At 39.3% G+C, this 27046-nt stretch overlaps 1 protein-coding gene across 12 annotated transcripts in view; it reads right to left on the reverse strand.

The window, feature by feature from the left end:
• Nucleotides 1-27046, reverse strand: part of EBF1 (EBF transcription factor 1) — a 402659-nt gene that overhangs the window by 357348 nt on the left and 18265 nt on the right. For all 12 annotated transcript variants that reach the window (XM_004042913.5, XM_019028343.4, XM_055387312.2 and 9 more), the window contains exon 6: nucleotides 18506-18574. In XM_004042913.5, coding sequence (XP_004042961.1) covers nucleotides 18506-18574 — 69 coding nt within the window. The remainder of the gene's footprint in view (nucleotides 1-18505; nucleotides 18575-27046) is intronic.

Consider the following 27046-nt stretch of genomic DNA (forward strand, 5'->3'; position numbering starts at 1 on the left):
TCACAGAGACAAATGTGTTGGTCCACGTGCCTCACATTTTACAAGCCTACAATTTTCTTTTTACTAGATCCCTTCCCCATCTTGCCCAAGTTATGCTACCAATAAATTTAAATATAACAACCCAATTAGCCTTGTAAGGTGCATCATCTAAAGATCTCACCCACTAGCTTCCTGCCTTAAGGTAGATTTTAGCAATAGACATAGGCTGTACCTGCTGCCTTATCTTCTTATCACCTGGCTGATCCCTTGGATGAGGTAAGGAAGAAGAACTGAAAGTTGATTGAGAATACTGTTGGTTATTCAGTTCTGACCTCTGTGAGGTTGCTATTTACCTTATAGTACATGCTACTTAAGCACATGTTTAATAATAGGTACTGTCCAATGTCAGATATGAGAGGTAACCAGATTTATAAGGGTAGAGAGGATTAAAGTCATTGAGAGAGGTAACCTTAAAGATCCTAAGTGTTTACTTCTCTCGTTTTATAAATGAGAAAGCTGAAATCCAGAGAAGTTAAGAGATACACAGACACAGAGGCTCACATATCTAAATAACAGCAGGGGCAGTACTCAAAACCAGGTCTCCTGTGTCCCAGATCAGCATTCTACATGAGGTTCCTTCTCATTTCATAATGAATGAGAAGTCCCATATCAGAATGAGCAATTTAACGTGTCGAGCCTTTAACAGAACCAAAGCATGCTTTCTCCTTAACAGAAGAATATGCACAAATTTGGGTTCATATTAGAACTATTAGTACCTTGAAGATGAAAATTATTAGCATAGTAGGGAATTAACCTACACTAAATCTGATGAGTAATGAATTACTTTAAATCTCTTTTTGGAGATGGGACCTTACCCTGGGAATGGCCAGGTAATGGCAGGAGAAAGATGAGTGGCAATGGATTTGGTGGTGATTTGGAAAAGAGAAAGAGATTCTACAATTTCCTTAATAGGTGAGTGCCCTGGGAGGACACAAAGTGCTTCTGGGGCAGGCCCCAATCTGGGATTGGGGGTACAATTTATTTTATATAGTAGATGCTTCATGAACATTTATTGAATAAATTAACATGCTGGGTCCTTTGTTTCTCCTGTCTGAGGTCAATGAACTCAACAGCTGCTTGTCCTCACCACCTCTGTGAATGTAAACAATGGTTTCTAAAGGAGAGACTAACCCTTCATGAAACCATTTTTTAATAGGTTTAGCATGATCATCCTTTCTGGCTTCTGGTATCAAACTATTTGGGAGCAGAAAGGAATCCAGCCTGTTGAATGATTTATGACAATTTGGGAAGAGAAAAAGAGAAGAAAAGAGTATACATAAATTCAAAATTCTACCTTTTAAAATTAATTTTAGTGGATTGATACTGGGAAGAAAGATTTAGTTGGTTGACTACATTCAGTCATATATTTCTATGGAGACGGAAAAAATTAAATTTTTCCAAATCAGCTCAATCTTTTCAGCCAGACCAGATAGTCAAATAATTCAGAGGTGAAATAATTGTCACTTCCTCCTTTGCCCCATACTCTGAAACAGTACAGAAGCTGCCAACTCCCCACCTCTCCCTCTAGCTTACCAGGCGAATGCCCCTTTGCCTTCTGGAATCATTCTCCTGCAGTTCAGCATGAGACTATGCCAGGGGCTAATAATTTCTCTCAGCACCATACCCATGACTTCTGCCCTTCCTTGGCAATTCCAAATGTGTGACAAACCTCTTCGGGCTTAGGCAAAACTGTACACAAAAGTGGTTTGAGTAGGAAGAAATACAGTGTGCTTTTTTCCCCTTTCACTACAATTTTTTCAGAATTATATTCTGCAACAATGCCTCACTTCCTTTATTATTATTTTTGGAAAGGGTACTTTCAATTTGTTTAGGTTTAAATATAAGAAAAATTTTATTAAGACTTACTTTGAAAATTGCCAACGTCAATATTTATGTATGTCAGTACCTTCCAGAGAAAGATAATAGTCAGAGACAACTGCTCATGATAAGACATCTGGAATAGAAAGACCTTTTGTAAAATTCCTACTGAAAGATGACTATTGATGAAATACCTCTGGCACACAAAAACAAAAATTGCAATTTGTCGCACGGTGTTATATGACATAGTATGAACAAGCACAGTTGCAAATAAATGAAATATGTGGGCTTTTAAAAATAAAGTAATATTTTATGATGGGATATTCTGTAGCTTCCTCCTCCCTGTGACTGTTATAATTTCTTTCTTTTCTTTTCTTTTCTTTTTTTTTTTTTGACATGGAGTCTCACTCTGTCACCCAGGCTGAAGTGCAATGGCACCATCTTGGCTCACTGCAACCTCCACCTCCTGGGTTCAAGTGATTCTCCTGCCTCAGCCTCCTGAGTAGCTGAGATTACAGGCATGTGCCATCATACCAAGCTCATTTTTGTATTTTTAGTAGAGACGGGGTTTTGCCATTTTGGCCAGGCTGGTCTCGAACTCCTAATCTCAGGTGATCCACCTGCCTCAGCCTCCAAAAGTGCTGGGATTACTAAGCATGAGCCACCGCGCCTGACGGACTGTTATAATTTCTGAGAAACAATTTAACTTGTGCTCCGTGCACAATGCTAGGCCTTGTTAGAGATAACAGGACTCAGGGGCTTCCTTGGACCCAAACCCAGAAAAGACACATTGTACCCTTCCCTAAGGCTGATTGCACACAAGGTGAAATGGAGAGCCGAGCAGGACCCAGATGGCCCAGAGTAGTAGTAGAAAAGCCACTGGAACCAGAGCCAGGGACTTGGCTTATGGTCCTGGCTCTGAGACTAATTAGGTCTTTGGGCAACGTTGCTGTGCTTCTCTTGGCCTCAGCTTTCTCATCTTTAAAATGAAGGGGCTGAATTGTAATCTCTGAGAGTCCACTCAGCTTAAATGGAATCGTGGTCTCTTCCTACAGGAATCTAGATTTTTTGGAAAACGCCTTTGGGATCTAGCTAGGCTATGTATTAGCGTTCTTAAGCTATTCATTCTCCATATTTGTGAAATGGTACAAAAAAATCCTGCTTACCTCACTGTGTTGTCATGAAAACTAAAAAGAGCTGAACCCATGTGAGATCTTTATGTCATTCCCTCGAAGAGGTATGTGAATGATAGAATTAAAGTGCTAGCCTTCCCTAAGTTTTGTATGTCTTGGTATACACTGAAGGTTCTTAGCTAAAGGGATGAGATTCTGACAGTGGAATTCCAAGCATCAGCCAGAATTGGGTGGGAAAACCTTTCCTGCATTCTCATGAGCTCTGTAGATAGTCTTTATTGTTTTTAAACCCAGCCGTTTAATCAGACCTCAAGGAGGCTTTTCTGTTGGAGCTTACAGACTTGTCCAAACTAAAAAGAATATCTAAACCTGGGGGAGGGGGATGTAGGAGGGAGAATGAGTAAGAAAATGTTTTGTTAATGAATAAAGATCCTGTATTTCATTCCTGAAAGCTCTCACTTTGCTTTAGGACCATCAGCAGAAGCACAGAGCTAGCTTAATAAGCTGTAGGATGTGAAAAAGTCACTGGTAGGTCCAGGGAAGTTCTCAGCTGAAGGGGACCCTGGGGAATTGTCCAGTCCACCCCCAGCCCTACCTTGCAACCAGACAAATGAAGCTGTCTGCTAGAAAATCTGGAGATACCCTTTCACATTTCCACAATGACAAAGTTGTGTGTGGGAGTCCCCAGGAATCATTTATAACTGAAAGAAAAGGAAAAGCCACCTTCAAACTCCAGTTTCAATAGACCTGAGATCTTTCCGGAAACCCAAAGGAACTGCCTCATTTGGTTTTCCCAGAGAATATGAACAACAGATCAAACTAATCCAACCTAGTGGAAGAAGGATCTGTAGAGTTTGGGCTAATTTCTTAGTAATATTCAGCTGCAGCCACTTCCCTTCTGTTTAATTTTCACGTATCTTAGTGCTTGAATTCGTAATTCATACCCTTGTTTTGAATTCCCGCTACCAACAGATTCCATAAGGCCATTCATGTCAAACACCCTCCAAACAGTTCCAAGAAAAGGACTGAGCTAGAATTCTTTTCCGAACAGTGAGAGGGGCTATGGACCTGGTTTATATGAGTAGCATGTTCTCATAACCCCCAAATCCTTGACAGACATTCCAGGGACATGGCCACTTCTGCCATGTAGCCACCATTTCCATCAGGCCTCCTCAAACAACTTACTCCTAATTTCTACAATATGTAGGTGGCAACTGTAGCCCAACGGGTGTCCGTAGATACAAACCAAAGCTGGCTAAAACCATGTCTGGAAAGCCGACAAATTTCCAGGCAATCTACCCTGAGCAGCAGACAGAAATAAAAGAGCTGGTAAGAAGAGAAACAGACATATAATATAACAGAGTTTCCTGAAATTCATTATACCAAACTTCCAGGATAGATCAAGGAATTGCACCTAATTCTGCCCTGATTATTTTGGGTATGTCATTATCAATGTTGCAGAAACATTTTTAAGCCACGGTCTATCAACAATTTGATGAAAAAAAAACCCTAACATTTCACGAGTAATGTTGAGTGCACAGTGATTTTGAAAGAATCACTATTAGCAAACTAAACAGCACTCTGAATAAAGAAAATGACTGCTGTTAAGACATACTGTCTGAGAATTCTCAGGAAGAACACCACAACGCTAACTCTGCTGTATATAAGAAATTATTCAAGTATGCATTTGAGTAATTCTGCATTTTAATTTAACCCTTTGAAACATTAATCAAACCATGGCTAATTATAGGAATTAAGGAATTAAACGATGGAATCTTCTAAAAGATATTATTTAAAAGGCAGTTTATACAATTACTTGTATAGATGTTTGCTTTAAAGAGGAAAACAGTTCTACTGTAATGAAAAGGGTCTTAGAAAATTAAATTAACAAGGGGGGACCAGGCTGATATGAAACTAAATTAGCATCAAATGCAAATTACAGGGTACTTAATGGTAGAAACAGGTGCAGAGAAGAACCCTAAATGAGATAAATGAATAAAACATCCCTCTCCACAAATGTGGAAGCTGACACAAAGTCAATGATATGAATAATTCAGCAGCCTCCACACTGCTGTTGAGGTCAGCCTGCCTTGACCTTTGAAACAGGAAGTAAAATTCAGTTCAAATTTGAGTGACTAGAAATATAACAGTCATTTGTTTTTTATATTAAAAAATCAACAGAATTTTTTAAAAATAGAAATACAGAAAATATAAAATAGAATTACAGTTTGAACTAAAGAGACATTATATAATCAAAGTAGTTGGTAAACAAACAAAATAATTTGATAAGATTTTACCCAAACCATATTTCAATATGGAAATCCTAAAAATAAAAATAATTAAAAACATACATACCAGTGCTCAGCTTAATGAAACTCCCTGTGAGAATAAATTTTTAAATCATTATCCTTTCTTCAAAGTATTTTGTTGTGTTGCTATCAATGTAAAAAAGCATGTCATAATTTTTAAAAGCCACATATTCTTATTAGTAATGCAAAATAATTTCTCATATTTGTAAGATAAAACTTGGTTAAACTAGATTTTTAAAAATCTATGTAAAGTTGCTATTTTTTAATTCTTCAATTCCTGATTGAATAAATACTGCATCCTCCAAAACTATTCACCTTAGAAAAATGCAACCTAGGTTCTAAAAACAAACTACTCTCATAACTGAATATCTATTGTGGTTTTACGTGTCTTTTATCCTTTTTTTTCTTTTTGCATGCTTCAAAAGTATTTTGTACAGTCAAATAGTGAAAGTACTCTCCTCATTTCAAATTGAATTTAGTGCTGTTAGAGATTAACAGGGTATGACAACAAACCAATTTCTACAAGCTAGAAAGACAGCAAAATATATATGGTATATCACCCTCGTCCTTATTTTACAGGATGGCATAAAAGATGTTTGATAATAGCAGTTATCTCTGCCCTCCAATTGGTTCTATTAAGGGGACCCACAACTTGGCTATCTACCTTTCATCTATCTACTGTGCTTGTCAGATAAAAGATTATGTTGAAAGATGAGCTTAATTTTATTTTCTAGATTTAGAGAGGGTTAAAGCTACACACACACACACACACACACACACACACACACACACACATACCCCTCAGCCATCTATGAGAGAGCAGTGGTAAACTAGGTCTATGATTGTAATCACTGTAGGAAGAAGTTTGAGAAATGTTCCTTCCAAACCGGAGTGTTTAGTTTAGGCAAAATTAAAGATGCAGGGTGTGCTGGGTATTTCTTAATTATTATTATTATTATTATCATATCTGCTAAATCACTCCTCGCTCGACATTTAATACAGGGTGATAGACCAAACACTGCTGATTTGGGGTTTGCCATAATGACTGACCTGAGCAAAGGCTTTGTGTACAAAGTGGCTCCCCATTAAATAAGGGCTCTGTGGAACCAGCTGGTTCTCATTTTGAAACAACCGGTTTCTCTATCCCCAAGTGCTAAAGAAAATAATCCCTGCCATCTATGACTGCACACTTTCACAGAGGCAGCAACGAGAATTTGATTGTGGAGATAATTAAAGTCATTCCTGGAACTTCCAAGAAAAAAAAAAAGGTGGAAAGAGGTGGGGTAGAAAGAAAGAATAGTCAATGATAGTGTTTAAAATTAAACTATGACAAATCATTTTGAGTGGAGAAGAGGGAGGAGGAGCCCCCGCCCTTTACGGAATTCAGTTGAAACAGCTCTGTTTTCTTCCCCACTCGGCTGCTCCAGAGGGAGGTCCGAGATGCGATTAGTCAGGGCGACAGCCCCCAGTGTCCGGCTCGGAAGCCGAAGAATCGAAACATGGCTCAAGAAGCTACTTGTCACTGATGACACATCACAATGAGTTTTTTTTTTTTTTTTTTTTTTTTTTTTTTTACGTTTCAATCCTAAATAAAATAGCCGCGGAGGAATCTAACTGGACTCTTCAACAAACATTCTTTCCTAGTTGATCTGAAATGCTGAGGTTAGTTTAATATAATATTAAGGAAAAAAAAGAGTGTATCAGACATTCAGAGACACTCATCTTTCAATCTTGAGAAGAGCTTATTCTTTTATTATTTTTTGAATGCTACATTGTTCTACAATAGGAATCCATGCTCAAATAGCCTGAATGACATTCAGCTGAAACTACGTTCCCTGCCTGCCTACATTATTTCATAAGCTTTTGGGAAAAAACTAAAATGTGTGTAATCTGTCTGTCTGCGCTATCTGCCTTTAACAGGAAGAAGAGATGGGCTCAATGAGGACGACTCACGGCCTCTCAATTAACCTGATTAGTTCAGCACATTGCTCTCATGAATGACACCTTATCTTAAAATAAGGGAGAACTTCCTTCCTCGAGTAGATACAGGAGCCCCCTAAAGCCACAAAGATGCAGCCTATCAAATGTGAGGGCCTCTGCTTCTCCTCCCTCTTCCCAGCTCGCAGGTCAGAGAGACTGGCAGGCCAGGCGCCTGATTGGATTTTGTGTCCTAAGGACAGAAGGCAAGCTCCCGTCTGCCCAGGTGGCCTTGGAGAAGGCTGGGGAAAGGGATGCCCTGTGGGTAACTTCAAGCCCCTTCTTTCAGAGTCAACCAGGCACATGATGGGATTGGGGGTGGGGGACAGGAAGATTGGGGAGGGGGAGGGAGAGAAAGAGAATTCATTAACCCTTCAATCTCCAGAGTATCAGGTCAATGCTATACCTGCCTGAAAGAAAAACTGGTGAATTCTGAAGTCTTCTAATAGTATATAAAACAAAGGCGCTGCTTGCACAGGGGTCTTTCTAACACTGATTTCGCGTTTGACATAATAGAGGATGGCTGAATTTTTGCCCTGCAAAAATCAAGCCTTCTCCCAAACTCTCTGAAATCTGGTGGTTTGCAAAGGATGCCACATATATATGTTTTTACAAAATAAGAAATTCCCATTATCATGTGTAATACACATAGTTAATAGAATATATTCTTGAAAATATGCTTTGTGAGAATGTCAACAGCAGAGATTTTCACTTGTCTGCTCTGTGATTTACTTGATCAATTAAACAGGTAATGAGGAGATTTGCATGGTAATCGTGTGAAGATTAACATTTTTAAGTGTAACAAATTTAATATTTTATCTTACATTTTCTGTTCCTCATCATTCTTTAATGGCAGTGCCATTTCACTTTATTATGTAGTTATAACAAGCTTGTCTTTAGACAGAGAGATGAGACCACCAGATTCAACAACTGCATTTCTAGTTCCTGTCATTCTTTCTTTTCACAAAAACAAGCCCTAAGCATCTAGTACACAGGAGGGAGGCACTGTGCTGAGCATAGTCACTGCCCTCTTAGGCTTACAACCTACCCTCCAAAGAGCTCATCTACCTGCCTGTGCTCAGCAATACCACAAACAGCTAAAATTAGAATTCCATAGTTGGAAAGGGTCTTAGAGATCTCTTCCTTCAGTCTTAACCAACATGTAGACTGCCCCAGAAGAGTGCAATAAAGCTGTGGAATTTGCCCAAGTTCGATACCTCTGGGTATGAGCTAAAAGGCAACTTTAACCCGGGGATATTTTTCTTCTGCATCATGATCCCAGTCTAAAATGGCATTCTTCTATTTTTAAAACATATATATCAATATATTCTCTGTTTATACTTGCTATTACTATTCCAACTATTTTTGGGGGACTGGGGGCAGAGGTCAACCCTGAGACACTGAGAAAGCTGCATGAAGCCAGGAACTATGTTTGTCTTTTTCACTGTTATACCCCCAACCCTGAAAACAGTGCATGACATATAATAGAGGCTTAATAAATATTTGTGGAAACAAAACAATGAGTGAGTCTTTATCTAAGGAGACTTAGCTACCATGATTAACTTCAGTAAAGTAATTGTGCTCAAAAGAGAGTCCCATGGCAACGATCACATTAAGAATGAAAATCCACATGGAATATATGATGCTCAAATTGCAAGAGCTACCTGATTTTAAGCACCTGTTATGTGCCAAGCCCAGTGCTAGGTGTTTCAATCCTCACAATGCTTCAAAATAGAAGTGACTTTTCCCATTTTGAAGATGAGAAAACTGAGCCCCCTGAGGCTCAGCTACTAATAAGTAGCTGTGGAGGAACTGGATCCCTTAGCCAATGCACTCCAAAATCTATGCCTTTGCCATCATACTGTGCCTTCTCCCAGATTTCTGTATGGATTACTGATGTTTTTTTCAAGCAAATACACAATCAAATTAAATGAGGACATAAGAACTCAAACATTGCTCCAGCAATGAGTACAATAAACAGTGTCACATATGTATATATGCATATATGTGTGTGTATATATATGTGTTTATATATATGTGTGTGTATATATACATATAAAATCCTGAAAGTTAATTGTGACATCAACTAAGAAAGCTGGCTTGGTAAATAGGTTTAGAGTAATACATGAAAGTGTGCTGTGGATAGCAAGAAAAATGAAATAAAAGAGACATTATGAAATACTGAAAACAGTGTTTTTAGCTGAGCAATTGAGAAAAGGGGAAAAATCAGTCTGGGAGATAGGAGATGTGGAGTTTCTAATCACTTGCTTTGTCACCAATAAAGCGGATAGTTCCTTAGGCTGTGTGCCTCAGTTTACAGATCTGTCAAATGGAGTCAATTTGTGCAAAGAGAATTTTCTGAGATGGTATACCCCGACGTGCTCTAAAACGCTGGAAGTGCCATTTAGATGTAAGCTACTATTAAACTCACAGTGATCAGGGGTTTTGCTTGCTTTGTTTTAAGGTGCTCATAGACCAGGATTCAGATGCTGGTCTTTATGAGCCAGATCAGGGCACTCCCATTTCTACAGCTACAGGAAGAACAACTCAGTGTTTAAAACCATATTCTGAGACATATCCCATATATCTAACATTAGAATCTGGCTTTAGGAAAACAACAAGACTGTGTGGAGAAACATGGGTTTTCAACTGTTGGTAACAGCTTCAAAGACAACCAGGTGAACCCTTCACCAACTTTCTTTTCTAAAGAACTTTTTAAAAAATGAAAAAGAGACTGCTCTCTTTTCATCTTTTTTTTTTTTTTTTTGGTCTCTGTAGTGTATGTGCGTGTGTGTATGTGTGTATGTGTGTGGTGTGTGTAGCTAAACCTGATGCAGGTCCATAGTTCTTCAGACTAACTTTCCATCCTGTGAGGGGGCTTCAGCCAATAGTGCACCCAAGAGTGTTAAAAGTGATATTTTCAGATATTACTAACAGATCAGAATACTTATGAACGAGAAGCACATTAAAAACAGGTGGGGAAAATCTCAGTAGTTTACCTCTGGAAAACAATAAATAAATTGCAAGCAGCATGACTGTCTGATATTCAGGTGGAGTAATAAAGAGCTTTAGTCAAATCATGGTTGCTTCACGAAGGTGGAGGAGGGAACAACCTTTTGACCATTAGAAAAGTTACCCAGCTGGGCTCCTGACTCCTCGGCATGCACCAGCAGAGTCTAAGTCGCGTGCACCACCCGGCAAAGGCGGAGAATTAACGGCACTGGCGGGGAGCAGCACCACATCAAAAAGCAGCAGCTGATGTCATGAAACAAAATACCTTATCATTTTACTTTGATAATTTTCAATTCATCAATTAAAAAAGAAAAGAAAAAAAGTTATTTCAGCCTTGAAGATGTCATGTCCTGAGCCCCAGTGTTCACACCCTACAGAAGGGCTCTTCCTACCCACACATGGTATCAATATTAAGTTAATTGAGCAGCAAATGAGCAAAAACGTTCTTGAGGGATTCTTGATATTGATTAAAAGGACATTTAAAAAAACCCACCACAACCTTTACATGAACCAAAATTTGAGAATGTCGCCAAAGCCCCATAAAATATGTATAATAGTGACAGTGTCCAGATTAAAAATGTACATGGGCAGCTTGATTACTATTTTCTGGTTTTTTCCCTGCCCTGGCTCTGAAAGTGTTAAAGAAAACAATAAAAGAACAAGTGAGTGTACAGGGTAGGATTTACTGGCATTTACTTTTAATCTATGGCCCTTCACTCTGTAGCTTATCGGGCCTCTGTCAGTCCTTTTTCCCCCTTTATATTTCATGAGGAGCCCCCCATGCTGCTACTGAGAGACAGAGCCCAAGTGTCTATGAGCTTTTTGTCAGGTAAAAAGAGAAGAAAAAGGAAAGGAACAAGAGGAAAAGCAAAGCTAAGAGGCATCTATTAGATGTCACTAGGCTTTTGTATTCATGTCAATGATTCAGGATTAGAGTATTTGAAATAATCTTATTGAGAGGAATCAAAAGGCCCACCGAGTGAGAGGCTGCTCTGTAGCATATGGCAAAGGCACGAACAATATCTTATTAAAGATGTGTTGGCTAACACCATTACTTTATATTATATTACAAAACTATTGTGCCTCAAACAGTTAGCAGGATGGTATAGTTACCAAGTGCCATTTTGGAGGTTATTGTGTAGGATCAAGCTATATAATTTGCCAGCATGTCTAGCTCAGTCATGACAAGTAGGGTTTAGGGCATGTTTGCAACTGGAACCAAGCACTTCACTTTCAAAAATAGAAATTCCCAAAGCACACAGAAGACCACTCTGTTCCCACTGAAAGCAGAGTACACATTTCATAGATGGAACGTCAATGGCCTGTCCTTCCCGGAATCAGTTTAATTAAGTTTGCATCATTTAACATATGTGACACCCCCTGCCCCACCCATGAAAAATGTAACAAAGATTTTTTTTTTTGCATGACTCCCCTCCCTATTAGGAATACATGCACAGACACACACACACACACTCAGCTTCACACTTTAGCAGGATTAGGGCGATTAAAATTCTATTATAATAAGTACTGTAACATTAAAACCTTCTTTTGCTTCTGGACAAAGACTTGTAACTGGAGAAATAGTTTGTAAGGGAGATTTTTCTTCCTCTACCCACACCTTTCAAGGCAGGGAGCAACGAAAGACAAACCTGTACTGTTCACCATATTTCATTGATTGCAATAGGAGTATTGAGGTCACTTTTATATTGTCCTGGATAGTATGTAGTTACACGGTTTGTAAAGAGAGGAATGGGATGGGGGGCTGTGAGAAGGAAGAATCAGTGGTTGATTTCAGATAACATCTCATGCAAATTAAAGTGACCAAAATACCATCTCTTTACGCAGGAACCACTAAATGGAGTTTTTTAAATCTGGTCAATTTTTATTAGAGAGTTAACCGGGTGCTGGCAGGAGAGGGAAATGAGGAAATGAGGGGAATTTATCAATGGAGAGTTACATTTGGAGAGAGCTTTTCCCCCCATTCTAAGCAACTTCTTTTAGGAAAGTAAAAGCATGTTTAATATACTCATATATTCTCATTGCAGAATGATTGTGCATAGTTGCTAATGGGACACACAGAGGACTTCGTACTGCTTTTCTGTATTTTTCCAGAACTGTTACAAAAGCAAAGTTATGATGACATGGGATTAAAAACCTACACCACGGGCTGATACCCGGGCCATGCTACACATACACACTACTGATTCTCTGAAGCTCCGTTAAATACATTTCTTGGAAGTTGCTGCCATTATTTCCTTTACAGGAAAACCACTGTTGTTCATTATACAGTGTCTGCAATAGTATTATACCATGTAAAAGTACTTTGCATTATAATACACTGTCAGCATATTCGAAATGCATTTTAATGTATCCTGGTTGTATATTTGGGAATAGCTGATAGCAAATGGAATATAGACTGCTATTAGCTTATTGTATTAGTTATTTTCTTATCACGGTAGCAAACTGCACACAAATGTACGGGGCTCATCTCATATTCAGAATGGTATTATCTGATATGTGGTAAAATTTAGAATGATACTCATTCACATAAGTCTCATCGCTAATAATCACATATGAATTCCCACGGAGAAGACAAATGTTTAAACACACTAGGGTTAATAAACAGTCTTAAATTCATGCTCAGTGTCAATGCTGGCTTTTCACTTTTGAAAAAATGCAAACCTCTCAAACCAACCAAAAACACAATAATTATCCTGCCTAGAGCAATTTTAGAGAGTGAATTCCTCCTCCTTTTATTTAACCAAGCAGTCAAGGTTACAAATCAGGTGGTATAGAAGGTTTATTGGAACGCTGAGAAATGCATTTACACCTCTGGTTCTTCATGCCCCACACAGCCATTTGTGTATGGTGCAGAATGATTATGCATTGGTGGTGGTTGGTCCTTCTAAAAACTGGATGAAGACCAAAATAAGAAGAGTTGAAAGGGCATTGAAATGAAATCATGAAACTAACTAAAAGCCTCATTTGTAACTTTAATAAAATTATATATTTATGTTCATTTTAATTGAGGACTTTATGTGGATGACAAAAAATAAATAAATATTGGAATTTACCTCTGATTATAAAAGACAGAGGAAAGCCATTGATTGTTGAAAGGCCCAGATGCCTTTACAATCCTTGGCAAATACATACCACACCCGACCCAATGGTAAAAAGTATGTGGGTGGATGGATGGATGGATGGATGGATGGATGGATGGATGGATGGTTAGATAGATAGATCTCTCCTAACTCTAAAGTTTTTATATTGTTTTCCTATTATACATATGGGCATATATGTTATATAAATACATTGGGGTCAATTTAATGAAGAAAATTAGTTTGGTGATAAGACAACACTGCACTTTTCTGAAAAGTCTTACCACAGAATTTACACCTCTTAGAAAAAGAATGAGTCTTCAATAAACTTGTTTATCTGAGCAACCATAACATGGTTAAGCTTTTCTGTTCATATGATGCACATCATATAAAATCAACAGGCAAATGGGCATTCTAATATTTTCATTACTGAACATTCTATTTCAGATAATCATAAAACAAACCCAATTCGTGTTACCTAAATGGAAGTGATCTAGATGTGGAAGATCTTTAGACAAATCTGGAAAAAAGAAATACAGGCATTTTTTTCCTTTATAGGAGACCCTTGCATAAGTGTGACCTGAAGTAATTCTAAACAGACTAGGTTTTTCATTTTACAAAATTTGTGTATTTTTTTATGTCACATGTCAAGGCCTACATCCCATAGCCATACACATAGATACAGGAATTCTTAAAAATGGGGGGAAAAGGCATGGTAATTCTGTTAATATTACAATAAACAAACTCAAAATTCTTAGAGGTACATAAGTTGACAAGCTTTTAACATCCACGTTTTAAATATCAGCTTTGAGGAACCCAAAACTTTTAGGTTACTGGAGCTACATTATATCCTTAAAAAACTAGGTCTAAATTCACACCAATAGGAGAACATAATTTGAGATGGAATTTCATCCTTTAGTATTTCTATCTACTAAAAAAAAAAATCCACTTGTTAACAGATAAGGATTCATTGCACAAGGAATGATGCTCACATTGTCACCCTTACTTAATGGTTCATTTCATCAATTGCACTAATTCTAAATTCAAACAGACAAACAAACAAACATTAAGCTGCCCCCTATCCCACCCCACTGCAAATAAGCAACAGAAATCTAGCCAGAAACTTCAGGAGTCTGTGTGAAAAGAAGCCTCCAGCATACTTTGGAGAAAGAAATGTTTTTATAAGACCATCTGTATTCATCCATGTCATTGCTCAAAGATAGTTTAGGAAAATAAAGAGTTTGGGGAAGCAAATTAAGAATGAATGGTCATCCTAACCAGATATGGCATAACAGTCTGCATACTTAATATATTCAGTTCCAACATTTATTAAAAAGTTTACATATAGAAAGTGAAAGATTTTTTAATAGATGCAGAAAAACTGGGTTCCCAATTCAGACTACCCTATGTGACTTTTGTCATTATCATCTTTTCTGATTCTTACAAAGTAAACCTAATTAAGAACCTCCCTCATTAGTCTTCCAGAAAAATTAGCACAGCTTATGCTAATTACTCCTGCAAAATTTAATAAACTCGTTGAAATGGGAATAGTCTAATGAGGTTTTATTTATTGAACTAAGATAACTCCAAGGAAAAAGGTTAGGACACAAGGATATCCAATGTGGTAATAAAAATCCTATTTATTCAATTTCTAAACATGAAGTTTATTGCAAACCTTTTAAATTCAAATATTAGTTACTGTGTGAATATGTTAAATCAATCTCCACCTTAATTCAATAACTGGAAGTCATTTTTTGCTTTTTACTTTAACAATAATTACCACACATAGCCCTTTACCTCAAAAATAATCAAATCTGCTGTTATTAGTTCCTGGTTATTTGCTATTAAACATAACACATTTGACTTTTCCCATGTCTACGCAGCTCAAATATCTGGATCACTGAGTGCAGGCTGGGTTATGTGCTTCTTAATCAAGCTATTTGGCACCATACAGAAATGTAACCTGGCATTCAACTCCAGATGTGCACTTCCTGCATTTACGGCAATTTTTCTATAAACTTTTTTGAAGTGACTTGACAAATTGTCATGATTGTAAAAAGAATTGGGGTCATATTTTTCTCAGTCTGTGCATTCCATAAGGATGAAGTATAATAGAAGCCCCTTTTCTAAATCACAGTTTGCAACTGCTGATTTTGTTAATTCTACTTTTTTGATAGAATATGCCAGGCTGATGTCCCAAAGTCAGTGGCAGCAAATAATACAGCCAAAATTTAACACAGAAATAGCTTGCCCTGCACGATTGCGCTATGACCAGAAAGCCTCTTCTCTCTACCCTATAAATAGTTTTCCTGAATAACCACTGCTAAAAGTCTTTTGACTGATAAAAATAGCAGTGTTCTCCCAAATTCCGAAGGACAAGCAAAGAGAGCTAAAAATTATTGGTGCTCAAAAGTTGACTGCGTATTAAAACTATGCTAAATCCTAACGCAAGGATGGCCTGTACCCTCAGCTCTGTAATTGCATATTGTATGCATCTTTTGAAAACAGTTACTATTGCTACTGAATGCAGGCCTCATAGCCTATTTTCACAAAATATTCAGGGATTTGCATCCATAAATCTGAAAGCAAATCAAACCCTAAGCACGTAACACAGATATTATGCAATCAGTAATATAGAATCAAATTGGAAACTATGAAATTCAAACACGGTTGCCATCATTTTTCCCCTTTGCAGCAATTTTATGGAATTGAAAAATCTTTTCTATTTTGCCCTTTCTTGCATAAGTTCTTCTCTTGTTGTTATTCTCTTCTCTCGCTGTTAAGAATGGAAGTTTCACATATCAGCACAGACAGGACTGGAGCTTTTAAAACCTTTGGCAGCCTGAAGGACAAATAAATTCTGAAAACTCAGATGCAAATAAAAATAGCTAAATGGGGTTTTGCATATCAACTGGCATCACTGCATGAAAAGATAGTTCATCAGAAACAATGGCAACAGCCAGCGAATAAACATATGCTGTGGGGCTTGTGCACATACACTGAGTTTCAGCTGTTTTTAAAGTACTCCTATCTGAAGAGACCAAGATTGGCTACACACTGTTTTCTACTTTGTCAAACCAAAAGGGAAAAAAAATGAAAAGGATAAATGTCATGAGTAATATCCCCAAAGCCACCAACAGCATAAAGTGCATACTTATTTTGCCTAAATTGTTTGAACTACCCCAGCCAAGAAAAGGTTTTAAGTACCCTTCTGGGACAGATGCAAAGCGGCAACAATAGAAGCCACACTAATGCAATCCAGGTAACACAATCCTGTTTCAAAAACAGGGGCCGGGCTAATTACAGTGCTGCTGAGTCAAGTTTCTTCTGCCATCGCAACCCACAGGAACAGGTCAAAATCAAATGTTATTCAAACCACAGTCATATCAACCTTCTATATCAGAGTCACAGCTTCAAACCAAACGAAGAACTTAAAAGCTTAACCCATTCACAAGCGAAAAAAAAAAAAAAGTCTTTTCATTGAGGGTGGCAAGGTAAGGTTCTTTCTTGTCATCATCTAAACCAAAAGGAACTACATGGCAGAACAAAATGCTTATAGTTTCAAAGTTTTGGGGACTATTTGGGCTGGTCCTTTGATCAGTACACTTTCTTTTCAACAGAGGAGGAAGAAAAATGCTTAAAATAACAAATGATATTTTGGAGAGGTAAATTTAAATAAAACAAACCAGCATAAAGGTTAAATTTACTTGTGACCTTATTCATTTGGAGACTTATGTTCAATCACAGAAAAAGCAACTATATGAACAGTATATCTGCTTTTGTAGATAAACATGTTATCCTAATTCTATAGGTAGCACACACATCACCATATGTCAAACTTTCTCATCTTTTAACTTTGAATCAAATATACTAATACTCTTATATGGAACAAAAATATATATATATTAGTGACTACTAGTGAGGAATATTTAGTTAAAATATCTGATTGAAATGTAACCTTTATAAAGCTCCTTGGCAATCAATTGGGTTTATGCCTGAAGACTCACATAAGTCAAAATCAACAATCAATCTTTTGGCATAAATTACAATGAAGCGAAGTAAACATCTTGTTTTTTGTTGTTGTCGTTGTTAACTGAAAAATGATAAAACAAGCCCAGAAAAGGTAGAAAGAAAGATGGGTTTTTTTTTCTTTTGTTGTTGTTGTCAAAAATCAATATTGCTGAAACCCAAAAAGGGACTTGTGTTCAACCGTTGGTTTCCTCAATGAGGGATCGGTCAGTCTTATTGGCAAGACTCTTTTTCCAGCTAGTACAAGATGCTAGCTCTTTTCCTAGCTGACAATTGACAGTATCTATAAACCTTCCAGGCCATTTAACTCTCAATGAGTAATGCTATGTAACAAATGGTTTATCATACATGTTTCCATACAATGAATTTCAATAATTAAAATGTAAAATGAATATTTGGAATGCGACTTTGCATAATGCATGCACACTGACTCGAAATTACACCAAACAACTAAAACAGATTTATTGTTCTACAGTGATTTACTTGGTCATGTCAGATTAGTAATATGGATCTGTTTAAAAACACAATAATTAAGACAAGCAGGATAAATTAATCAACTTACAATATGGTCTCATACTGCAATCAAATCCGGCAAATAACAGTAGAAAATCTTGGTTCACAGATCTCTTTAAACTGCTTTTATGCATAAATAAAACCTTAAAGTGTAGATGGATTATGTCCAACAGAACTACTGTAGCTAAAAGTGATAATGATTCAAACATTTTTCAAATAAAAGTTAAATATTTATAAGCACCCAACCACATTTCATAAATCACAAACTATTATTATTTTATTTCTGAAGCTTCCTGGCACAGCATGAGGATTGAGCCACAGAAAGTCAGGAAAGAAAAAATATATTCCTTTAGGAGCATGAATCAGACAAAAACCGGAGCAATCCAAGGAACAGGCCTCTAAAAGAACATTCCATATGGCTTTCCCAGGAATCAAAATCGCTCAGCACAGCATAAGTCATGACCAACAGGCAAATTTCAGCCACATGCATTCCTAACCCTCGCCCATGAGCAACACAAGGGCAGGTGTTTCATTATAATGAGGAATAAGAATCCAGTGAAAGAAGAGTGGTCCCTACCTGTCAATTATCACTGGATCTGAGGGAGTCTCATTTCGGTTGCCACAGCTTTTCTTGTCACAACAGCGGCTATGGAGCAAAAGCGAAAGGATTTAGTACAACCATTACAATGTAAAATCATCATTTAGGCAGACAGAAGGCTCAAATTGCTGGGTTGCAAATGCTAGAATTACCACAAAGCCATACCTGGCAATCAACGGATCCCTGGGACAGAAAATTCTATTTGGGTCACCTATGGGTTAATGGCCAGGCTTAACCTCTCCCTGCTCAAAGAAGGAGGTGGGGGAGAGGGGCTTTCCCAGAGCCAAGACTCAGAACCCCAAGATGGGGTCTCCCCATGACTGCCCGCGGTGCTGGCAGAGTTCACTGTGAAGTGCACTGCTATTGCATCTACCCAATGAGAATATTCAAGGTTGTGGGTGGCTCAAACGTTCTTCCCTCAAGATCATACTAATTGTGTGGAACGCATCAATAATGAGGTATGAGTGATTTCTCCCCCTCCAGTCATTTTGTATTAAATGGATTCCTTTTTCTTCTCTTTTCTCCTTTATGGGTAGCATTTCCTTCAACCACAGCCTTTCCAAAAATCCTACAGCTAGGTTTGCTTTTGAACCATTTTCATGAGAATAAAGATAAAACACAATAATTAAGACAAGGAAGGGACAAGATAAAAGAAAGTGGAGATTCACATTCCTCTGGCTATAAAAGCCTGTTCTGACCCTCACTTAAGTTTTCTGGGGGCATTATGGACATTGGAAGTAAAGGTTAGCACAGCTCTGTGAGAGGACGCTCTTTATATTAGAGAAGGAACAGCCTAAGGGCTCGAAAAGTACCTATTACTAAAATCTCCCCTGCCAGTTGTGGCTGCCAGTTTTTTAAAAACTGAGATGCCTTCTAAAGGGTGAACATTTTATGTTTTTGAAAAGTACAATGGTCAACAGAAAACGATCCATCTGAAACTTGTTTGCAAATAAAAACAAGATCTTCACCAGGGGCATACTTATAAAAGCAGTGAAGTAGATGGGGAGGGAGGTCCTCCAAAACTTACATTTCACCAAGCACCACAAGCAAATATGCACTTCTTGCTCTTATACGCACACGTGTACACAGAGAGAGATACACACATATGCGCACACTTACAACTTAGTGAATCATACAGCCTAAATTTAGAGGGCTGCTGGAGAGAACCAAATATTGAACTTCATCTTCAGGACCCAGAAATATACTCCTGCGTAGGGAGTCCTTCACCAAAATTGGAAAGTTTCTTTTCTTGCCATAACTATGCCTCTGAGAAGAGAATTAGTCTCCACTCTTAGGTGTCTTCTGTTTTTCTTTCATGTCTTCAGAGAGTAAGAGTAAGAACTGTATCTCCTTTGTCAAAGCCTCAGCTAAAACCACTCTGTCTACCTTATAGCCTTTCACCTTCTGATTCAGAGGGAACTATTTCCTCCAGGCCTGAGTTCTGCTATATACTGCTACTTTTGGGATGGAAAAACCAAAGTATGATGATATCTAAGAGACAGATAAAGTAACAAGTAGTTGAAGCAGTGGAAAGTACAAGCAGTTGAAATGCATGCCAGAAAATACATAAAAATATAACTCCTTCATCCCTGAACTCTGATCCCCTATACCTACATTTCATGGGCTTCTCGGAATAGTATAGTGGTTAAGAACACTGGTTCTGAAATCTGACAGAGCTGCCTATGTCAACTTGAGCAAGGTAATCCACCTCACAGGATCTCAGTTTCCTCATCTGTAAAATGGAGCAATTGCAGTATCCACCTCTAAATGCCAGGGAACAGGCTTGAGGCAATAAGGGTATAAAGACTTGGCTTCATGACTGGCCTCACTAAAGCCACAATGAAGCATCATTAACACCCTCTGCACCTACCCTCTTCAGTCCCTTCCTCCTTCAAGTCCAGGCAAATCTGCCCTGTGCTCTGCAGAAGCAGCAGGCCTCCAAAAGCAGCCCATCGACAGAGCCCACGTCTCCTTTACCCATGGAGGAAAACTGCCGGGTGAGAAAACCTATTTCTCCTTCATTTTCCTTTTCAAAACAGCAAGTAGGCAATGCAAGCTGCCCACAGACCTGCCTGGGAGAAATGTCCTCCAGGAACTCCTCCAACCTGCTTGCTGATAACCATGCACAAGGGTCTGTTTTTCAAGCCTGTCTGATTTTCTCCTTCCCCACTACACCATCTCCATCCAAGTCCTTGGACTCTGCAGTGGCTGCCTACTTTTCTGTCTCCACTCTGACCCCCTGCAATAGCCAGAGTGAGCTTTTCCAAATGTCAGTGGTACTGTGCCACCTCACTGCCCAAGACCTTTTAATGGCTTCCCACTGCACTTAGAACAAATCCATGACATGACATGATACCAGACCACCTCCCAACCTTCTGCCCCCTTCCTCCAACTTGCCAAGCTCCTACCACACTGGCCCATTTCAATCCCTCTCAGTTGTGCCCTGTTCAATCTGACCTCAGGCCCAGACCCTGGCCGACTCTTGCCTGGCGGGCCTCTCCTCCAACCCTTCCCTAGTTAGCCAATCTTTTCTCACCCTCAGAGCTCAGCCTATAGCTCCTTCCCCAGAGAGGTTTGGCCTGACACCCCACCTTTAATCTAAATTAGGTTTTTCCTGTTTTTTTTTTTTCCTTTTAAGGCACTTAACTCAATGCAAATTATATTTTTACATATATGTGTGTGTATTTTTTGTTACTGTCTTTCTCCCTCTTCTTATTCTTCTCTTCCTTTAACTCATAGACTTCGTAGAGGAAGAAACTATCAATTTTACTTACCTAATGAGTGGCATAAGGCCTGGGGTAGAATAGAAAAGCTCAAATATTAATTGATTGAATAAATGAATAATTTTATGAATGAATGTTATGTATTGGGGGGCAAATACAATCCAGAAGAATAAAAGGGTGACAGATAAATCCAAGGCATTGTTGATGGAAGGAAGGTGCACCTCATCCCACCCCGTAGAACAAACCACCTCCCCCAAGCATGCCACACCAGGCCTGAGATTTTTCCTTTTGACTTAAGCACGGTCGTCATCTAAAAATAAAAATGTCCCTGAGAGCAGCCAGATGAATTGAAGCATTCCTTTCTAAGGGACCCAGGGAAATAGGCAGATGCAAAGAGCAGAAGTGTAGAAGGAAATATAGAAATGAAATGGGGAGAATGAAGAAAAGTAGAGAAAAAAGAATAAAGGGCTGGAGTTCACTCACCACTTACAAAAAAAACTTTAGGCCAAGTATGAAAAATAAGCCCAACATGTCTCCTGTTTCTTGGGTCATATCACTGCATCACATAGTCATTATTCCTGAAATGGGCTACTCCAGCTTCTGTTCTGCACCTCAAAATAGTATCTGCTACAAAATAATGTCTACAGTATGATCCTGTTAAATATATATATACACACACACATACATATGTGTGTACATACATACATATGTGTGTACATATATGGATGTGTGTGTACACATACATGTGTATATGGAATTCTGTGCAGCATTAAAAAGAATGAAGGTAGAGTTAGAAGCACTGGAATGGAAAGAAATGTACAGCATATTGTGACTTGAGAAAACCAAGTTGCAGAATACTATTCAAAGTATGGCCCCATTTCTGGGAGAAAAATGAAAGCATGAAAGAGTGAAAGGGAGAGAGGGAGGGGAAGAGACAGTTTTTACAAGTATGGTTCACTCCCTCACTTCATTCAAGTCTCTGCATAATGTCAATGGCTTTAGAAATGCCTTCCCTCTGGGCATGGTGGATTACACCTATAATCCCAGCACTTTGGGAGGCCAAGGTGGGTAGATCACCTGAGGTCAGGAGTTCGAGACTAGCCTGGCCAACACGGTGAAACCCCCATCTCTAATAAAAATTTAAAAAAAAAATTATCTGGGTGTGGTGGTGGGTGCCTGTGGTCCCAGCTACTCAGGAGGCTGAGGCAGGAGAATCGGTTGAACCCGGGAAACGGAGGTTGCAGTGAGCTGATATCGTGCCATTCCAGCCTGGGTGACAAGAGCAAAACTCCATCTCAAAAAGAAAAAAGAAAGAAATGACTGCCCTAGAGCACTCTAGCTCCTTATTCTGCTTAACTTTTCTTCATAGTACTCACCATGTTGTATTTTATATTCATTTGTCTTTTATTGTCTCTCTCACCTGAATATAAGCCCCACAAAGACAGTCATAGACTGTTTTGTTCACCCCTATATCCCCAGCAACTAGAACTGAGCCTGGCACACAGTATGCCATCAGGAAATATTTTTTAAATGTAGGAACTTCAAAGAGTTAACCTAAAGAGAGTGGAACAGGCAGTGGGGAAGAATGGAAGACATGCATTTTATTTTTATATTTTTGCAGTGGTTTGCTTTTTTTTTTTTTTTTTTTTTTTTTTTTTTTTGCACTCCCAGGCGGGAATGCAGTGGTGTGATCTCAGCTCAGCTCACAGCTGCCTCGACCTCCTGGGGCTCAAGTGATCCTCCCACCTCAGGCCCTTAAGTAGTTGGGACTACAGGCACATGCCAACACGCCTGGCTAATTTTGTGTATTTTTTGTGGAGACTGAGTCTCACCATGTTGCCCAGGCTGGTCTCAAATTCCCGGGCTCAAGAAATCCACCCAGCTCGGCCTCCCAAAGTGCTGGGATTACAGGCGCAAGCCACCGCGCCCAGGCTAGTGTTCTGCTTTATATGGCAATATGCTTTTATATTAAAAATTAAAAATCAACCACAAGCAGTGGAAGGAAAGGCTTCTTGTAGACTGAGCTGATATCAAGCCCCCTGTGGCTTCCTAGAGCCGAGCAGAGTGAGGACCTCTCCTTTGTTGCCACAATGCTCTTTCCTGCCCATGTGAGTTCTCCCTTTTCAGGTAGAACTGCCCATAGTTCTTTCTGCTAAGCTCAGAAGGACCAAGAGTGAGCACCAACCTCCACTATACACAGGAGGAAACCAGGAAGGAAAAGCTGAAAGGAGAATGAATTCACTTATGTTTAAGGCAGAAGAGGGCTCATACTGAAACAATTCCATAGATGAAACAGATGCAAAAGCACTTAAAGGAAAAAGTGACAGTGTTAATAAAAGAAATCACAATGATAATTAGGTCCTCATTACTGTGTGACTGATGGACCTTCATCCGTTCAAAGCACTATTTTTTAGGCTCCTACGATGTGTGTTGGGCACCGTACCAGGCACAGACTTGGGATTTGCTCTCTCATGCTGGCATCTTGCAAGGCTTGGAGTTTCCTAATTTGCTTTGTTGCCAGGGTAAGATTTTAAAAGCAGGCCACTGTTTACATCCCTTCCGAACCTGCAACCCCAGTGACAGGAGAACAATGTGGCCAGTCTCAGGCGTAGGTAGCCAGCACCTGGTGTGGTACCTACACTACGGACCGAAATCAGCAGCCCTTTCCTCAGCAGGATTGTGTGTCTCCCAAACAATTCTGCACATCCAGAGAAAAGCGAACTTATGAGTCTCTTTCTTACCAGCCTAACACAGGTGGCGTATTTCTAGAGCTTCATAAACTAGAGCAAGAAACACCTAAATATTCCCAGTCATGGGATCGGCAGATCCTCATCTTAGGGACATGGAACTTTTTCCTATGAATACTGTCTTTCTCAACAGGAGGAAAGCATCATTTCAAACTTGTAAAAAACAAGATGCCTTACCTATTTCCCTAAAGTGGCTAGAGACTGAGATCTATGATTTATCTGAATAGTCTTATTAATAGTTATAAAGATGACTTGATTTTAAAGAATCCATTACATAAATAGGCTCTTCTATCCTCTCTCTTCCTCCCGTGTCTTAAAGTAAGTGATCCATCCTCGTCACACTAACTCAAGTACCTGAGCTCGCAGGTCCGTCTCATTCTGCCTTACCTGGGACCAGCCCCACCAAGGACTCCTCTTCTGTTTTGCATTTGCCATTCTTCCCTCCCTGGTTAATTCTTTCCTTCAGTTTGCAAACATTATCAAGTTTTCCCATTGTCTAAAATTTTAAAAGGACGCTCCTTCTTTTCTCTGAGTTAGTTTCTTCACTGCTGACATCCTTCTTATAAGAGTTCCTGTCACTACTTGCCATTTCAGCCACACAATACGGGCATCCAGGCCCTCAGCATGTACTTGAATCTCCTCTTAAAGTTTACCAGTGACTGTCTGGTGCTTTCTCAGCCTTCATGTCCATCTGGATCTCTCTAGCACTTATTATATGACTCCCCCTCTTTGAAACACCCTCCTTTTATCTTTTTTTTTTTTTTTTTTTTTTTTTTTGAGATGGTGTGGAGTCTCGCTCTGTCACCCAGGCTGGAGTGCAGTGGCGCAATCTCTGCTCACTGCAACCTCCACCTCCTGGGTTCAAGTGATTCTCATGCCTCAGCCTCCCAAGTAGCTTGGACCACAGGTTCACACACCACCACACCCAGCTGATTTTTGTATTTTTTGGTAGAGATGGGGTTTCACCATGTTGGCCAGACTGGTCTTGAACTCTTGGCCTCAAGTGATCTGCCCACCTCGGCCTCCCAAAATGCTGGGATTACAGACATGAGCCACCGTACCTGACCTCCTCCTTTTATTTCTATGCTCTGTATGCTCAAGCTTCTTTTTGTGAACTCTCTAACACACCCTGCCTTCTTGCTAAGCGTGATTATTCCCCCCAAGAATATAGCCATGACTTCTCTTTCTATTCTCCCTCCCTTGTCAATCCCATCTAAGCCCATAGCTTCAACTCTCACCCTTGGGAAATGACCTCTGAAGTCAGTTATCTTTGACCATAACTTTATTTCCAGATCCAGAACTCAGGACCATCCACCTGCAGGACTCTCCACAGAGAAATTTTGGCAGGACTGAAACAGACGTGCCCAAACACTTCATGCACCCTCTAAAATCCCCCTCCCTATTCCTGCTACCCACCTACAAGTATTTCCTCCCTTCTCTGAATAGACATAGCCCTTTGCCTCAACCTCTCATCACATTCAACCCTTTCTAGAGTGCAGTCTCGTTATCTGCCAACCAATATCATCTCCCAGGCCACACCATAAGCTCCCCTACTACAGAACAAAGTCTTTCCTGGCTCTCCGTTTTTGAGTGTTTTGCACCTAGTAGGTGCTAAAAGAATAAATGAAAACATCCTTAACTCCCACAACTAGAATGAACAAAGTGCATGAATGTTTTGGTAGACATTTCACTTTGATTCAAAGTTCTTTTATCCTCATTCACACCGAACAACTGTGCACACTTAGCCCTACACTGCAAATATTGCTGTTACTACTTCTATTAATACAAATACTCCTACTATTAATGATAACAGTAGATATTCAGTACTTACTGTGTGTAAAGGCACTGTGATAAGCATTTGTGGGGGATTATTGCATTTAATCTTAATCACCACCTTATGAGATAAGTAATATTATCCTCCATTTCACGAATAGGAAAACTGAAGGCAGAGGAACACCCAGTAACTTACTTGCCTTCAAAAAGGAATCAGTACAGCAAAGGAAGACAGATTGTGGGCAAAAAGTTACAAATGTGCTGAGTGCTATGAAAGAAAAGCACAGCAGACAGTAGTCCCCCTTATCCATGGTTTTCCTTTCCATGGTTTCAGTTACCTGTGGTCCAGTACATTTTTGTTGTTGTTGTTTTGAGATGGGGTCTCGTTCTGTCACCCAAGCTGGAATGCAGTGCTGCAATCAGGGCTCACTGCAGCCTGGATCTCCTGGGCTCAAGCGATCCTCCCACCTCAGCCCCCTGAGTAGCTGGAAATACAGGCATGCACCATGCCTGGCTAATTTTTCTTTCAGTTTTTATAGAGATGGGGGGTCTCACTATGTTGCCCATGGCAGTCTTGAACTCCTGGGCTCAAACAATCCTCCCACCCTGGCCTCCCAAAGGGTTGGTATTCTGTACAATGTTTGGAGAGAGAGATCACATCCACATAGCTTTTAATACAGTTTGTTTTTATGGTTGTTCTATTTTATTACTAATTGTTGTTCATCTCTTATTATGTCTAATTTATAAATTAAACATTATCATAGGCATGCATGTATAGGAAAAATATAGCGTATGTAAGGTTCAGGACTATCTGCAGTTTCAGGCATCCACTGTGGGTCACGCAACACATCCTTCATGGATGAAAGAGGACCACTGTTTACAGGACAACGTAACAATAGGACTTGACTCAGGCTGAGAGCCAGGGATGCTTCCCTGAAGAAGCCATGCTTAAGTGGGAATCTGAAGGATGGAATCAGAATAAGCCAGTAACAGAGAAAGGAAGAAAAAGGAACTCAAGGGAGCCCTGAGAACTCATGGTCCTATAAGAAACCATACACTGATGAGGGAAAGAGGTCTTTCTTAAACAGAGCTCTGGGAACTAGGTTCACTGACCAAGCATAGTTCTTATTTTCCATCCACATTTAAACACAGAATGTCAGGATGCCCTTTAATCAAATCTCTTCTAGAATCGTGCTTTAGAAAATCATGTGTGGGGCCGTATTATTTTAAGAGTGTAGCCAACAGGTATAGCAAAATGTAATGATGATTGATATGAT

Source organism: Gorilla gorilla, chromosome 4, assembly GCF_029281585.2.
Source record: "Gorilla gorilla gorilla isolate KB3781 chromosome 4, NHGRI_mGorGor1-v2.1_pri, whole genome shotgun sequence".
NCBI classification, from domain to species: domain Eukaryota; kingdom Metazoa; phylum Chordata; class Mammalia; order Primates; family Hominidae; genus Gorilla; species Gorilla gorilla.